The sequence below is a fragment of the Vulpes lagopus genome, chromosome 2 (assembly GCF_018345385.1).
Source record: "Vulpes lagopus strain Blue_001 chromosome 2, ASM1834538v1, whole genome shotgun sequence".
Lineage (NCBI taxonomy): Eukaryota > Metazoa > Chordata > Mammalia > Carnivora > Canidae > Vulpes > Vulpes lagopus.
The window spans coordinates 63759666-63777455 of record NC_054825.1 but is presented as its reverse complement, the minus strand read 5'-3'; the positions used below and the strand labels follow the sequence as shown (position 1 = coordinate 63777455).

General features: G+C 37.9%; 1 protein-coding gene across 8 annotated transcripts in view; it reads right to left on the bottom strand.

Annotated features, from left to right (window-relative positions):
* The window catches only part of MYO5A (myosin VA), a 198999-nt gene that overhangs the window by 96332 nt on the left and 84877 nt on the right, over positions 1 to 17790 (bottom strand). For 7 of the 8 annotated variants that reach the window (XM_041743414.1, XM_041743415.1, XM_041743416.1 and 4 more), the window contains exons 5-9: positions 16159 to 16315; positions 10888 to 11031; positions 8428 to 8509; positions 7967 to 8074; positions 6082 to 6188 (exon numbers count right to left, since the gene is read on the bottom strand). In XM_041743414.1, the coding sequence (XP_041599348.1) occupies positions 6082 to 6188; positions 7967 to 8074; positions 8428 to 8509; positions 10888 to 11031; positions 16159 to 16315 (598 nt within the window). Of the gene's footprint in view, positions 1 to 6081; positions 6189 to 7966; positions 8075 to 8427; positions 8510 to 10887; positions 11032 to 15184; positions 15245 to 16158; positions 16316 to 17790 lie in introns of those variants that run through there. The other variant, XM_041743422.1, reaches the window with a different exon arrangement.

Sequence of the window (17790 nt, the reverse complement as noted above, 5' to 3'; positions counted from 1 at the left end):
TCTATTTGCTGTCTACAAGAGACTCATTTTAGACAGAAAGACACCTACAGCCTGATAATAAAAGGTTGGAGAACCATTTACCATTCAAATGGTCCTCAAAAGAAAGCAGGGGTAGTTTAAATTTCAGATAAACTAAAATTTACCCCGAAGACTGTAGTGAGAGATGAAGACGGACACTATATCGTACTTAAAGGATCTATCCAACAAGAGGACTTAACAATCCTCAATATATATGCCCCGAATGTGGGAGCTGCCGAATATATCAATTAATAACCAAAGTTAAGACATACTTAGATAATAATACACTTATACTTGGTGACTTCAATCTAGCTCTTTCTATACTTGATAGGTCTTCTAAGCACAACATCTCCAAAGAAACGAGAGCTTTAAATGATACACTGGACCAGATGGATTTCACAGATATCTACAGAACTTGACATCCAAACTCAACTGAATACACATTCTTCTCAAGTGCACATGAAACTTTCTCCAGAATAGACCACATACTGGGTCACAAATCGGGTCTGAACCGATACCAAAAGATTGGGATCGTCCCCTGCATATTCTCAGACCATAATGCCTTGAAATTAGAACTAAATCACAATAAGAAGTTTGGAAGGACCTCAAACACGTGGAGGTTAAGGACCATCCTGCTAAAAGATGAAAGGGTCAACCAGGAAATTAAGGAAGAATTAAAAAGATTCATGGAAACTAATGAGAATGAAGATACAACCGTTCAAAACCTTTGGGATGCAGCAAAAGCAGTCCTAAGGGGGAAATACACCGCAATACAAGCATCCATTCAAAAACTGGAAAGAACTCAAATACAAAAGCTAACCTTATACATAAAGGAGCTAGAGAAAAAACAGCAAATAGATCCTACACCCAGGAGAAGAAGAGAGTTAATAAAGATTCGAGCAGAACTCAACGAAATCGAGACCAGAAGAACTGTGGAACAGATCAACAGAACCAGGAGTTGGTTCTTTGAAAGAATTAATAAGATAGATAAACCATTAGCCAGCCTTATTAAAAAGAAGAGAGAGAAGACTCAAATTAATAAAATCATGAATTAGAAAGGAGAGATCACTACCAACACCAAGGAAATACAAACGATTTTAAAAACATATTATGAACAGCTATACGCCAATAAATTAGGCAATCTAGAAGAAATGGACGCATTCCTGGAAAGCCACAAACTACCAAAACTGGAACAGGAAGAAATAGAAAACCTGAACAGGCCAATAACCAGGGAGGAAATTGAAGCAGTCATCAAAAACCTCCCAAGACACAAAAGTCCAGGGCCAGATGGATTCCCAGGGGAATTCTATCAAACGTTTAAAGAAGAAACCATACCTATTCTACTAAAGCTGTTTGGAAAGACAGAGATGGAGTACTTCCAAATTCGTTCTATGAGGCCAGCATAACCTAATTCCAAAACCAGACAAAGACCCCACCAAAAAGGAGAATTACAGACCAATATCCCTGATGAACATGGATGCAAAAATTCTCAACAAGATACTAGCCAATAGGATCCAACAGTACATTAAGAAAATTATTCACCATGACCAAGTAGGATTTATCCCTGGGACATAAGGCTGGTTCAACACTTGTAAAACAATCAATGTGATTCATCATATCAGCAAGAGAAAAACCAAGAACCATATGATCCTCTCATTAGATGCAGAGAAAGCATTTGACAAAATACAGCATCCATTCCTGATCAAAACTCTTCAGAGTGTAGGGATAGAGGGAACATTCCTCAACATCTTAAAAGCCATCTACGAAAAGCCCACAGCAAATACCATTCTCAATGGGGAAGCACTGGGAGCCTTTCCCCTAAGATCAGGAACAGGACAGGGATGTCCACTCTCACCACTGCTATTCAACACAGTACTGGAAGTCCTAGCCTCAGCAATCAGACAACAAAAAGACATTAAAGGCATTCAAATTGGCAAAGAAGAAGTCAAACTCTCCCTCTTCACCGATGACATGATACTGTACCTAGAAAACCCAAAAGCCTCCACCCCAAGATTGCTAAAACTCATACAGCAATTTGGTAGCGTGGCAGGATACAAAATCAATGCCCAGAAGTCAGTGGCATTTCTATACACTAAGAATGAGACTGAAGAAAGAGAAATTAAAGAGTCAATCCCATTTACAATTGCACCCAAAAGCATAAGATACCTAGGAATAGGGGATCCCTGGGTGGCGCAGCGGTTTGGCGCCTGCCTTTGGCCCAGGGCGCGATCCTGGAGACCCGGGATCGAATCCCACATCGGGCTCCTGGTGCATGGAGCCTGCTTCTCCCTCTGCCTGTCTCTGCCTCTCTCTCTCTTTCTCTCTCTGTGACTATCATAAATAAAAATTAAAAAAAAAAAAAGATACCTAGGAATAAACCTAACCAAAGAGGTAAAGGATCTATACCCTAAAAACTATAGAACACTTCTGAAAGAAATTGAGGAAGACACAAAGAGACGGAAAAATTTTCCATGCTCATGGATTGGCAGAATTAATATTGTGAAAATGTCAATGTTACCCAGGGCAATTTACACGTTTAATGCAATCCCTATCAAAATACCATGGACTTTCTTCAGAGAGTTAGAAAAAATTATTTTAAGATTTGTGTGGAATCAGAAAAGACCCCGAATAGCCAGGGGAATTTTGAAAAAGAAAACCGTATCTGGGGGCATCACAATGCCAGATTTCAGGCTGTACTACAAAGCTGTGGTCATCAAGACAGTGTGGTACTGGCACAAAAACAGACACACAGATCAATGGAAAAGAATAGAGAACCCAGAAGTGGACCCTGAACTTTATGGTCAACTAATATTCGATAGAGGAGGAAAGACTATCCATTGGAAGAAAGACAGTCTCTTCAATAAATGGTGCTGGGAAAATTGGACATCCACATGCAGAGAATGAAACTAGACCACTCTCTTGCACCATACGCAAAGATAAACTCAAAATGGATGAAAGATCTAAATGTGAGACAAGATTCCATCAAAATCCTAGAGGAGAACACAGGCAACACCCTTTCTGAACTCGGCCATAGTAACTTCTTGCAAGATACATCCATGAAGGCAAAAGAAACATAAAGCAAAAATGAACTATTGGGACTTCATCAAGATAAGAAGCTTTTGCACAGCAAAGCATACCGTCAACAAAACTAAAAGACAACCTACAGAATGGGAGAAGATATTTGCAAATGACATATCAGATAAAGGGCTAGTTTCCAAGATCTATAAAGAACTTATAAAACTCAACACCAAAGAAACAAACAATCCAATCATGAAATGGTCAAAAGACATGAAGAGAAATCTCACAGTGGAAGACATAGACATGGCCAACACGCACATGAGAAAATGCTCTGCATCACTTGCCATCAGGGAAATACAAATCAAAACCACAATGAGATACCACCTCACACCAGTGAGAATGGGGAAAATTAACAAGGCAGGAAACCACAAATGTTGGAGAGGATGCGGAGAAAAGGGAATCCTCTTATACTGTTGGTGGGAATATGAACTGGTGCAGCCACTCTGGAAAACTGTGTGGAGGTTCCTCAAAGAGTTAAAAATAGACCTGCCCTACGACCCAGCAATTGCACTGTTGGGGATTTACCCCAAAGATACAGATGCAATGAAACGCCGGGACACCTGCACCCCGATGTTTATAGTAGCAATGTCCACAATATCCAAACTGTGGAAGGTGCCTCAATGTCCATCAAAAGATAAATGGATAAAGAAGATGCGGTTTATGTATACAATGGAATATTACTCAGCCATTAGAAATGACAAATACCCACCATTTGCTTCAACATGGATGGAACTGGAGGGTATTATGCTGAGTGAAGTAAGTCAATTGGAGAAGGACAAACATTCTATGTTCTCATTCATTTGGGGAATATAAATAATAGTGAAAGGGAATAGAAGGGAAGGGAGAAGAAATGTGTGGGAAATATCAGAAAGGGAGACAGAACATAAAGACTCCTAACTCTGGGAAACGAACTAGGGGTGGTGGAAGGGGAGGAGGGCGGGGGGTTGGGGTGAATGGGTGACGGGCACTGAGGGGGGCACTTGACGGGATGAGCACTGGGTGTTATTCTGTATGTTGGTAAATTGAACACCAATAAAAAATAAATTTGTTTGTTAAATAAATAAATAAATAAATAAATAAATAAATAAAAGAAAAAAAAACAGTTGGTCCACATCTGAAAAATAAGTAGTAGGACAAGGGGGATTGGAATTTGGGACCCAAGCCACGGACACTGCAGTAATTCCAGGATAGATAATGAGGGGTTTTGCCAAGATAGTAGTGATTTACATGCAGAGGAAGAAACAAATTTAAGAGTAATTTAAGAGGCAGAATTGTAGGAATGTTGGCTAGAGAGTAGGGAAGGGAAAAGGTAGAGTCCTAGTTTTCTGGAATGGGTGCCTGAGCAATATTGAGGTCTCTGTATTACCACTATGGTTGAGTTGGAATGACATGCTTTGGTTTGTGCTGTCACCGTTGTTATTCTATTTGCAGACCACCCTGAGACATCCCCATCTCACATAACACAATGGTGGGACTAGCACGTGGACCAAAGGGTAAAGATGCAAACGGTAATCAGAATAAAAATTACACTTTAATAATAATGGTAGGAAATTTGATGAAATAAACAGTATTACAACTTAAAGATCAAATTTGATGAAATAAACAATATTACAATGTAAAGACCATATGTCAAATATTTTGGGGATTACACTAAAATGATAATTAGAGAAGCTTATACTTATTAAATTATCCCAATATATCAAAATTAGTGTCATTTCACATGTAATCGAAATAAATATTAACCAAAAAGAAAAAAAGAATAGAGAAAAAAAGAAAATTGCTGGAAAAGAAAGTCTCATTTTACAGACAAGGAAAGTGAGGTTCAGAGAAGCTAAGTAATTCACCCAAAAATACAGTGAGGTTAAACAGTAAAGTAGGGATTGAATCCAGGCAGAGACTGAAATGTGCATTTCATTATTTTTTTTTAAATTTTTTATTTATTTATGATAGTCACAGAGAGAGAGAGAGAGAGGCAGAGACACAGGCGGAGGGAGAAGCAGGCTCCATGCACCGGGAGCCTGATGTGGAATTCGATCCCGGGTCTCCAGGATCGCGCCCTGGGCCAAAGGCAGGCGCCAAACCGCTGCGCCACCCAGGGATCCCTGAAATGTGCATTTCAAAACTAACATCTCATTTATACAAATTTAAGTCAGTCACAAATTAATCTACATGTAGATCTGCTAAATATCAACTTGGATATCTGAAGAATGAAACATAAATCTTTTTTTTTCTTTTGAAACAAATCTTAAGACTTTCCTATCACAATCTTGAGGAAGCAGGATGGAAAAAGAATTACATTAAAACTTCTTCCACTCTAATAAAGTTTTAAAATACCTATATATGTATGTATATATGTGTGCGAATGCATATGCATGTGCTTGTTATATTTGATGATGGTGATCAGCAAAATATTGCAAATCATAAATGGCCAATGAGGACAACTGAGACTACCAGGTTTTGTTACAATTTAAACAAACATTTCATATGGAATTGGGTTTTAATTCTCAGTGTGCAGTTATCGCTATTCATGCAAGAATATGCAAATCTTAGTGAATATACCCAAGCCCCCAGCCATCTAGTTCCTCTTCTCAGGAGTAACAACTGCTAATAGTTGTTTCAATAAATTTTAAGCCATATTACAACTCCATAGCTGAAGACACAAAGTTTTCAATAGTTGGTACTTGTGCCATGGGCCAAATGAACCCTCCTCCCTAGATGGCCCCAATACAAGTTTCATATTAAATACTTCCCACCTCTGTTCATATGGACCAGACGTGTATCCAAGTTCTCTCTTCTTTCTTACCCCTAACACACACAATCACTCTGCACCAGGGATTAGCATCCATATTTTTTACCTTCAGTTCAAGATTCTACTTGGGATAATTTATCTGATAATGTTAGTAGAGAAACTTCAAATATACTGCTTCCTTAAAGAATCAACAAAACTGAAATACAAGCTATCACACTAAGCACATTCTAACTTACAGGTATTGTGCAGCTATCTGAATCCCGAGATGTAAATGCAACATTGCCTAAGTGAAGGATGCCAGCAAGTATTCGGAAAATTCCCATCTGATAAGATTCACTAATTCCTGAAACAACAGAAAAATGAACAAGTGATTACAAACTATTACAGGAGACAATTTTAAACCTGTTGTTAACTCTTGAATATTGCCAGATGTGCAGATGGTACATGCCATAGTTAACAACATTCATCTTTGTTGACATTAACACATAAAACAAGGCAGCATCGTGATTGGGAGCATGGGATGCAAGAACTGGGCTCAAGGGCTGGCTTTGCTTCTGACCTGCCATCTCATCTGGTTAGGTAACATCACCCTTTTATGTTTCAGTTTTGAGATATGAGAAGAGTAGTGACTGTCTCCAAAGGCATCCATGAACATTAATAAGAAAATGCATGTAGTCATGCAATATACTTAGCACACTATGGGACACATAATAAATGCTAAACAAATTATCATCATTATCATACACTGGATTTAAGTATTTTCTTAACATTATAACCTTTGCTATTTTTGCTATTCCAAATGCAAGCTATCGCCCAATAAGGCTATTTAAGTCAGATTATTTTAATTACTTCTTCTAACTACAGACCAAGTGTAAATTAAAGAGTTCGCAAGATTAGAAGTGTTTGGGCTCGTGTTATACTCAGCCTGATGAGGGAATACTGAAATGCAGTATTGGAGCAGCAACTAAAGGATGAGGCAGTATGAGAAAGCTGTACAGCCCTTGGTGTTTTATCAGATCTGGCTTCATTTTTCAACAAGGTAAGAATTTCCTGAATATTAGATATAATTATGTGGAAGTAAAAATAGTAAAATTATTTCCAAATATGTAATCATATACAGGATAATTGAAAGTTGATCTAATAATGAATGTTTTTCCTATCTCCTAATTATGGCTTTTCAAATTTGTTATTTTCTATTTACAAATATATTTAGCCCTAGAAGTATAGCAGTATTTTTTAAACTTAATGTGCAAATGAATCACCAGTGGATCATGTTAATATACAGATTCTGATTCAGTAGGTCTGAGATAAAACGTAAGTTTCTGAATTTTTGCAAGCTTCATTATGGTCCTGGACCATACTCTATATAGCAATGCTTTTAAATTAAATTAACTCAACTCATAGTACTTATCAAAATACCATCACATGCTTTTAGTTATTTATATTTTGAGGTTGTTAAAATAAATAATTCGCCACTAAAAGTTGTACACTGCAGTTATAAAGACTGATTTACTTGTCTGTAGACCCCATATTTTTTAAATCTCAGAAACTAGACAGTGACATCTGAGCCATTTTTAAAACAGTGGAAAAATATACATGTAATACAATGTTTTGTCACTACACCAGCTCAACCATATTTCCCAACGACAAAAGACCAAAACAAATAAACAAACGAACAAAAAACAAAAGTCAAAAAAAAAAAAAAAAAAGCAAAACCCTACAAAATGTGAGCTTGTTCAGGAACCCATTTCATTCAGCCTCAGGTTTCAGATTTTTGTGAAAATTTAAACAAAAAAATTACAGTTAGTTCTACCTCCCCTAAGACCTCCATTTGTTTTAAACAGCTTTACTGAAGGATGATTTGCACATCATAAAGTTCACCTGATTTAAGTACAATTCAGTGATTAGTTGTACAACCATTACTACAAACTGATTTTACAATAGTTCCCATCACCCCAAAATAAAACATCATGTTCATTTGCTGTCCACAGGTGTTTTATAAAGAATGAACGTTCAATCTCCCAACACTCACCAAGTAATACAAAGCTGAGCTAACATTCCAAAGATTGCTTGAATCAGAGAACTACTGCTCATAAGAGCTCCAAAATAAAATTATGTTACCTAGCAAAGTGCACGCCTGCCTGGTATGTGCCATCTCCTTGGTATCATCAACTCCTTCAATCACGGGACTGCCACCCTGCTTCGTGTAATGGAAATTATCTGCATTTCCTACAATTAATGAAAATAAAAGATTTGCAGTCTATGAAAAAGCCTTGGCTTCTACCCTTACGTTCACTCTAATGTAGAGGCAGTGATAGCACAGTCAAGTGTACTGAGTCTGGAGTTCGACTGCCTGAGTACTCATCAGTCATCTTAAACTCAACTCATGGTCAATTTTGCTCCATGTATGCAGCTATTCACCCCGTCCCCATCCCTAGGTTATCATGAAGCCAACTGTAGACTTCTTATCATTTTATTCATAAATATCTTAGCATGAGATAATCTTCTTTTTAATAGGTTTATTAACTCAGGGATTAACAGAAAGCAGTATCAGAACCATAAATCTAATACCATATCCATACCTAATCGCAGCATTTTAAATTCAGGTAACTTTGCTGAAGCACAAAGCTGATAGAAGATATGATAGTTTCTCTCCTCTTCTGCCTTTGAAATAAGAAGAGTTTTCAATTATAGCATTTTAACCTAAAACTCAGAAAATTCAATCGTAAAATAATTTTTTAAAGATTTATTTATTTGAGAAAGAGAGAGGAAAAAAAGCAGGGGGAGGGGCAGAGGGAGAAAAATTGCAAGCAGACTCCCCACTGAGCAAGAGCCTGACTTGGAGTTGGATCCCACAACCCTGAGATCATGACCTAAGCCAAAATCAAGAGTCAACTGAGCCACTCAGGCACCTCCATAAAATAAATATTTAATTATCTTGATGCAAGAAGTTGTCCCTTCCCAAATTTTCTAATACAGGTTTATCATCTTATGATTTATTAGCTATGTGCAAATATATATATGAATGTGTACCTGCTAGTCACATTCAACAAAAAATATCTAATAATGATGCTTTTGAAGTAAAGAACAGCTTGATATATGCCACTGTCATAAATGATTACCCTTGGGGAAAATTAAAACCATGTTTTTGAAATACAGGTATCCCCTGCTTTTCTTTTTTTTTAAATTTTATTTATTTATTCATGAGAGACACACAGATAGAGAGAGAGAGAAAGAGAGAGAGAGAGAGAGAGGCAGAGACAAAGGCAGAGGGAGAAGCAGGCTCCAAGCAGGGAGCCTGACATGGGACTCGATCCCAGGTCTCCAGGATCACACCCCAGGCTGAAGGCGGCGCTAAATGGCTGAGCCACCTGGCTGCCCTCCCCTGCTTTTCTGAAGTTTGCATTATACCATGTCATTCTAGCAAAAGGCTTACATTAGTACCTGTTTTGCTAACCAAAAGAAATCCAGAGAGTATTTTTTAAAGAAAAGCAAAAAATAGTGTTTAGTGTTTATTTTGCGGAAAGCCACTACAGAGGCAGGACACCCCCAGCAGCAACCATGAGACCACATCTTCACATCAAGCTGCCATAGCTTTCAACTGTGTCTGTGAGCATCTGTGCTTCATCTTGACTTATTTCGGGTATCTGTTAGCAAGATGTATCCTAAGGTATAAGAAAAACCTAAGGGAGGTTATTTTTGGGGTCTGAGGATGCTCAGAAACTTTCTCATATAAATTAATGGTAATATTTTCCCTCACTTTATACCATTTCACCCTATAAAAGGTTTCATAGGACCAATCTACTTCTGGAAAGGGGGATAAACCTGTACTCAGTATTTTCCCACAGTACCACTCAGGTTCATGGTCTTCCTAACACTTTATATGAAAAAGAATATTCTATCTTTGCCATACGTCAGATCAGATCATCTACTGTGGTTGTTTGTAAGAGATCCACAAACGTTAGGATGCCTGGGTGGCTCAGCAGTTGAGTGTCTGCCTTCAGTTCAGGGCGTGATCCTGGGGTCCTGGGATCAAGTCCCATATCAGGCTTCCTACAGTAGAGCCTGCTTCTCCTTCTGCCTATGTCTCCTGCCTCTCTCTCTGTCTCTCATGAATAAATAAATAAAATCTTAAGAAAAAATAAATCATGTACAATTTTAACATAACAGTATTTTCTTTTTTTTTCATAACAGTATTTTCTGACAGTCCTTTTTCCACATACATACTTTAAAAATGCAACTGTAATAATATTGTTCATACAAAACTGAATCCCTATACTCCACCAATCATATCCTTGAATTCTGCAGTGTATTTAGTTGACTAAAGAACAGTGTGGCCTGAAGGTCAGGTTTGATGCTCAACAGAACCTTATGTCTGGAAAAGGAGATTATTTATCTTCATTACATTATTCTATCTAAATAATAATAAGATTCTAAGAGAGGAGAAAGAAGAAAAGAAGACAAGTAACTAAGTTCAAACTGTAGCTCACTGAAACACATGACCCAATGTCTTCCCTATCAACTGGGAAATACGAGAGTTAAGACTAAACTAGTAACACCTCTTAGGTTGCCTAGGTGGCACAGTCAGTTAGACATCCGACTCTTGGTTTTGGCTCAGATCATGATCTCAGGGTTGTGGGATGGATATTCATGTCATCCAGTGCACAGCACTGAATCTGCTTGGCATTTTCTCTCTCCTACCCCTCCCCCTACTCATGTACACTCTCTAAAATAAATAAATACAATCTCAAAAAAACAAACAGCACCTCTTTTTAGCTAAGTTTTTCTACGACAATCTGCAGGAAAAAGTCAAAACCATTAAACCTAAACCAGTGCCCCATTCCCATAGATTATCAGTCTAATAGATACTGCCCTGCCTCTGACAGGTACCAGTTTATGTATTTCTGTCCAAATGCAGTCTGTAGCAATACTGTCATAATATGCTCAAGAGTATCTGCAAATAAAATACATACCAGCAAGCATGAGCTCTGGAATTACATGGCAATCTAACACAAATATGTATGTGTACCCGCCCGGCTTACCTGGAACACCACTCTGGATTTCTCTAAAAGGTAAGTTCTCATATTGGCACCAATGATTCGATATCTCTTATCAAAACCAATTTCAATATACTTCCCAAAACGACTGCTATTATCATTCCTGGTTGTCTTAGCATTTCCAATGGACTAAGAAGGGGAAAAAAAATATTTTAGAAGTACAGTTCATGACATGACATTTACAGAGTCTGTTCAGGGAGAGAAAGGACACAATGTAACACAGCACTTTAAAACTGATTCTTTTAAGAAGAGAACCAATCTTGCCCCTGCAGGCACCAGTGTATGCTTTGCCCACTGTACAACCACACAGTTATCCACTAATAGTTCATATCTGCCTTCTTATTCTCACACAAACTATCTTCAGACACAGTAAATTTGAGCCCAGTGGCTGGGAGATTTTCACAGTGTTTGTGGTACTGGAACACACTCATTCAGGTCAATAAAAAAGGAAATGGACAGGACTGCCGAAGCATAAGCCCTCTTAGTTACACACTCGGGTTTGCATTTCCTGAGAACTCAGCCTGTTTTATGTAAATAAGCTGGCTAAAACAAATAAATGTCTTTATGGAAATGTTGTTTGGTGTTGAATCTCTTTAGCTAGAAGTTAGCAGAATCTTAGTAAGTTACCGCTCAGGTCAAAGCCATTTTCAGAAACCAGACATAGTAAAATTTGCCTTTGGATTTTGATAGCTGTGTCTAACTTGTAAAACATCTGCTATAGATTTCAGAGAATGTAACTTTCTGGTACATTTTTTATATACTTTTAAAAATTAAATAATGTATATACTACTTATTGACTTAGGTAACAGCCATCTAGAAATTTTTCTTCCAAGGCAAAGAAAAAACATGGTGTAGAGAAGCAAGTAGTCATATAATATATTGTATTAAATGTTTAATGAAACATTATACATAAGATTACTATAATTTACTTGTGCAAAGCTCCAGACAATTAGGACTAGTATATTGAACTATATTGAAACCATAGCAGAGAGAAAGACAGGAAAATGCTCTGGAGTGTTAAAAAAAAAAAAAAAGATATGCAAACATAAGTGATGAAAAACAGTAACAACACAGCCACAAAAAAATCAACTCATCAGATCCTCTGATCTAAGAAAGTATATTTCATTCTCTGAAATACAGGGCAGGTATTGTGCTATTTTGCTCTGGCAGTGAGAACACTGCTACATTTCAGATTAACATTTTAAATGGAAAGAATGACAGAAAGCTATCCTCCCAGCAAAGTAAGAGTAATGTAGCCTTAGACAATTTAACAATACATTTACTTAGATATTCCCGTTCTTTTTTTTTTTTTTAAGATTTTATTTATTTATTCATGAGAGACAGAGAGAGAGAGAGAGAGAGAGAGAGAGAGAGAGAGAGAGGCAGAGACATAGGGAGAAGGAGAAGCAGGCTCCATGCAGGGAGCCTGATGTGGGACTCGATCCCAGATCTCCAGGATCACACCCCAGGCCGAAGGCAGATGCTTAACCGCTGAACCACCCAGGCATCCCAATTCCCGTTCTTGATATGACAAAAAGTACAACATAAAGTCTCCATATATTCCAATTATTCTTATCTAGAAAAGGAAATTAAAGTACAAGGTTTTCTTTCAACACAGAATATTCTGTCAAAGAGCAGATGAAAAAGATGTAGTAATTGTGGCAGTAATAGTCACCAAGGGTTTATCAGGCATTGTCCTGAGTACCTTCCTGCCAGCAAGTAAGCAAGCTAGCAAAGGCGGGCCACAGCTTCTCCTCCCTCCCTGACTCTATTCCACCTTCCATATGCCACCCCTTTCCTATCTACTCAAGAGTGGAGGTCAGAGTGGTTGAGCTGCCAAAACAATACTACACCCTGTAAGAAGCAACAATGAGTAGGCCAAGGTTGAAACAGACCCTCCTCTCTGTCTTTGAGTAAAAGGTATTTACATATAGAGCAAGAATGGTAGAAGGAGCAAATACCTGGGTATTAGACCAGGCCCTCCTACCATCTTGGCAACATTTCATCCTCTGAGGAGCAGTGCCTCCAATTGAAAACTGATTCGTTTAAATGACTCTAGGCAGATGCTTGGGTGGCTCAGCAGTTGAGCATCTGCTTTTGGCTCAGGGCGTGATCCTGAAGTTCCGGGATCGAGTCCCATATCAGGCTCCCTGCATGGAGCCTGCTTCTCCCTCTGCCTCTGTCTCTACCTCTCTCTGTGTGTCTCTCATGAATAAATAAATAAAACATTTTTTAAAATATAGATAAGCTCTAGATTCCTTTTCAAAACTAGAATTATATGATTATAAGCCTTGAACCTGATAAAGAAAGAAGGTTCTACATATAAACAATACTTTTTGTCCATTCCCCCTAATTGCTCTCTCTGCCTTATAAGTACTATATTTACAACAGGCTCCCTTTATGCTATTTTCATTTCAATTAGCAAGTAATTGTTAATGAAAAAAATTTTGTGGTCTTGATATTACTATTGATTTCAGTGAAGTGTTGTGTGAGTTATTCTTTACTAAAAGGAGATAAAAGTCTTTAACTAGGATTATTAAAGAACTATTAAAACTACTATGCCCCAAGAATCTTTCCCTGTTTCCATCTTTGGATGAAAATTTCCTAGAGGAAAAGGAGAAGAGGAAAACATGATAAAATGAGCAAAAAAGAATCATTTACCTGTGCGTCATTCATATTTTGCAAAAGGAACCTTTGCTAAGGATGAGGATCTTGCTTTCTAAAGGATTGTGTACAGATTCCATTAACTACTAGGCTGTGATGTTAGCCGTGTAGGATGCTTATTATCTAGAGAGGAGTTTCAGATCACTGGAAACCCAGACATGTCATTCTGGACAACACAGTAAAGGACTCTGATATAGAGACACAGTCTTGAGGCAGGTTTAAAGTCACAAACATTCTAGGCCACATACTCAGTATTTCATCCATGTCTTCTTCCTATAACTGCAAACCCTTTGTCACCATTCTTCAGCTCCCAATTCTATTTTTTTTAAGATTTTATTTATTTATTCATGAGAGACACAGAGAAAGAGGCAGAGACAAGAGACATAGGCAGAGGGAGAAGCAGGCTTCCAGTGAGGAACCTAATGCCGGAACTTAATCCCAGGATCTCGGGATCACAACCTGAGCCAAAAGCAGATGCTCAACCACGAAGCCACCCAGGTGCCTCCCTGATTCCATTTTAATCTTTCAAATTGGGATGCTCTCATTTGTGGTTATTGAAAATTAGTTCTCGGGGTGCCTGGGTGGCTCAGTTGGTTAAGCAGTAACCTTTCGCTCAGGTCATGATCTCGAGGTCCTGGGATGGAGCCCCATACCTAGCTACTTGCTCAGCAGGGAGTGTGCTTCTCCCTCTCCTTGTGTCCCTCCCCACCCCGCCAAAGTGCTCATGCACACTCTCTCTCAAATAAATAAAATCTTTAAAAAAAAAAAAAAAAAGAAAATTAGTTCTCTCTTTGTCAAATTTTCTTAATCCAAATTCCTGTAGAAAAACTATACAACAATATAGAAGGGAGTAGCTAAGCACAACTGATGCCTTTATCTTTTTTTGTTTATCCTAGAAAATAAGGTTAATTCCTTATAACTACATATTAAAAACTAGTATTAATGGCCATTTTAATCTCTCCTACGAACACAACTAAAATCTGTATTGTAGAAAAACCAAGGTAGTTATTTTTTGAATGAGAATATAGTAAGGTCATAAAATATTCTACTAGACATTCTATAAGGTTCATTCCAGGCTTATATTATTCTATGGTCCAGGGTTAGAAGAGGTGGGATTCCCTGATGCCATCACAACCTAGACTGGAATATTCTAATATTAGGGACTAAGAATTAACTAAACTATTGCCAAATACAGAGAATTTGTCATTGTGACCAAAAATAGTCAATCTAATGGTAGGAAGCAAAGCCAAGTCCTGTTGTTTTCTGACCCAAAACCCAAACTGGCTGTATAGATTAGATTTCCCCAATGCTAACACTGGATTCCAGCACTCTATCTGTAGGTTGAATTGTTTCAAAATCTTAATATTTGCTTAAAATGTTGACTACTCTTTTTAGCACAAACCTCTGTTTCCCCCAGTCTCTGCTATTTTAGAAAACTTCTCCAGTTCTCTTTTCAGGGCACCTAGCCCAGGCAGCCTCTTAACTTCCCCAGCAAATCCTGTCCTCTCGGTCCCAAGAACAGAAGTCCTACTGCTCTGGAGGGAAGCCCTGCAGGCAACGGATCACAACACTCTGCTCTGAAGTGTCACACACGGCACTGCAAACCAGGCACAATTACCTCTGGGCTGATTATTGCAAAAACCACTTGTATCCCAGGTGCACCAGGCCAGTTCTAAACTCCGTCTGTGTTTGGGGGACAAATAAGGCTTGACAAAGGAAAAACACAGGAATAAAAAATGCTGACTTGAATTTTTAATAAGAATGGTTTGTTTCTCCCTCTCCAAAATAATTTCTCTCCATTATTAATGAGAATTACTTTTCTCCATTTAACAGGACTATTTAGAAAAATGTGACTTTTCTAAAAGCATGTTAATAGATAAATAATTCTCAAGTTACAAATCCTGAAGTACTCAAATTTTCACAAAAACATTTCCACTTTGTATACATATTTTACTTTTGAAAGGACATCCTTTCATAGTCCTTCCTTTCACATGGAATTTATAGCTACTGAATTTTCCTTTTTCTAACCTAAAGCTTTGTGATGTGCTCCACAGAAACAAGAAGAAAAATGTTTACAAGATCATGATTTAAGCCTACGGTTCAAATCTGGGAAAAAAAAAAGATAGAAAACTACAGCTCAACAGGTTGTACTAAGTATAGAAAATGAAATGTGGGCAGAGGGATAATAAAACTCATCATGTTTTAGTGAATCCTATGAACTCAGAACTAGGGGGAAATGAGGAACATACTTCTAGTATAAGGAATAATAGATGTGAGTCAATTAACTGGGATAATAGAAATTAAGAAATGAAGTACCACTGTCAGTTATTTGGAGACAATTCAGTGGTAGGTTAAAAATGCAGGATTATGGAATTAAGTAGATGCTTCCATAGCTAGGCTTTACTCAAATGTGCACCTTACTGCCTTTCTACTTTTCATAGGTCTCTTCTTACTAATATGCGGAGAGGTATTTTCTTACTTTTAGTGGTTGGGAGAGCTCAGACTTTTGACAATATATACTGTTTCAGTATTTTTTTGAGTAGGTTTCTTAAGAGAATATAGTTAAGAAGACCATGGCTGCTGCTGTCTTACCTCCATGATGGGGTTGGAGGCCAAGACCTTTTCTTCAACATTGGCTTCACTGGCAGAACCACTTACAGTTGCAAAGTATCTCATGGCATACTTAGCTGAGACTGTTTTTCCTGCCCCAGACTCTCCACTTACAATGATGGACTGATTTCGTTCATCTCTGTAAAACAAAGAAGAGTAACTAACAGTGCTGTCACTCCTGAATGTGACTAACACTATTTCCTCTGTGTTCTCATCAGTGAGCCATGGTGAATTTCTTCTGGTTCATACCTGAAGCAATGTGGAATGATATTTCCTAATAAAAATAACTTCTTACAAACTAGCAATGGACAGGGAAAAGAAGATATCAAGCATCAAATTAGTGTTACATCTAAGGATGAATCTATAATAGGAGGTCTCTGAATTTTTGTGTGTATATATCTCAAACACATTATTTAATTTCTAGACAATAATTCTGGTATATTACAGTACTGTTGTCAACCACCTCAAAAAAGAAAGGAGCCACAGTTAAGGCATTTAAAAGAAAATCCTACTGAAATAAAATGATAAATTGTCTAGTAGTTAACAGCCCATAAAGTCATGCCTTCCACAAACTCCAGCTCCTACTGAAAGTATCTTCATTAGCAGAAAAGAAATGGTTCGTGTATTTGTTGGCTGACTTGTTCAAATATGTCAGAACTCAAAGACTATCTACTATTCCATCTTTAATTCATTAACACAATGACTCAAAAACTCTAAGTGATACACTTGTTCACAGGACTATCATTTCTTTGAGGATAAGACCTAAGTCATCTTTTTTTTATTAAATATTTTATTAAAAAATAATAAAGATTTTATTAATTTATTTGAGAGAAAGGGTGAACAAGGGGCAGGAGGGGGAGAGGCAGATGGAGAGGAAGAAACAGATTCCCCACTGAGCAGGGAGCCTGATATGGGGCTCAATCCCGGAACTCTGGGATCATGACCTGAGCCAAAGGCAGGGCACTTAACCCGCTGAGCCTTCCAGGTGACCCCTAAATCATCTTTATATTTAATATCCAGCACCTAGTGCAGAGCCTGACACATCACAAATGCTCAATAAATATATATTGCTTACAAGTAAATAGAATTTCAATGAGCAAACTAGCCTAAGATTAAATCTGCTTTGCTTTTAAATTATTTATTTATTTATTTGAGAGGGAAAGAGAACAGTAGAGAGAGAGCAAGCACAGGTCCAGGGCAGAGGGAGAGGGAGAAGTAGGCTCCCCACTGAGCAGGGAGTCTGACCTGGGGCTTGATCAAGGACCCCAGGATCATGATCTGAGCCGAAGGCAGATGCTTAACCAACTGAGCCACCCAGACATTCCTAAGTCTCTCTGCTTTGACTATGATTTCTAGCAGGACAGAAGTAGGAAATTGCTACTGCCTGAGATGGAACCAGCAATTGGCTTTTCATCAAAATAACTGAACAATAAAACATACATAAAAGTGGTATCATTTGTGCCCTTAATTTACAGAGACTGGATCAGGATGACCTCAAAGGTTTTTAGTGGGACTATCCTCTAAGACCACAAGATGGGGAGGTTATTCTACATTGGTCATCCATCCATGGATGGAACATGAAATAGTGACAGTTCAGGTTGTACAGATGACCAA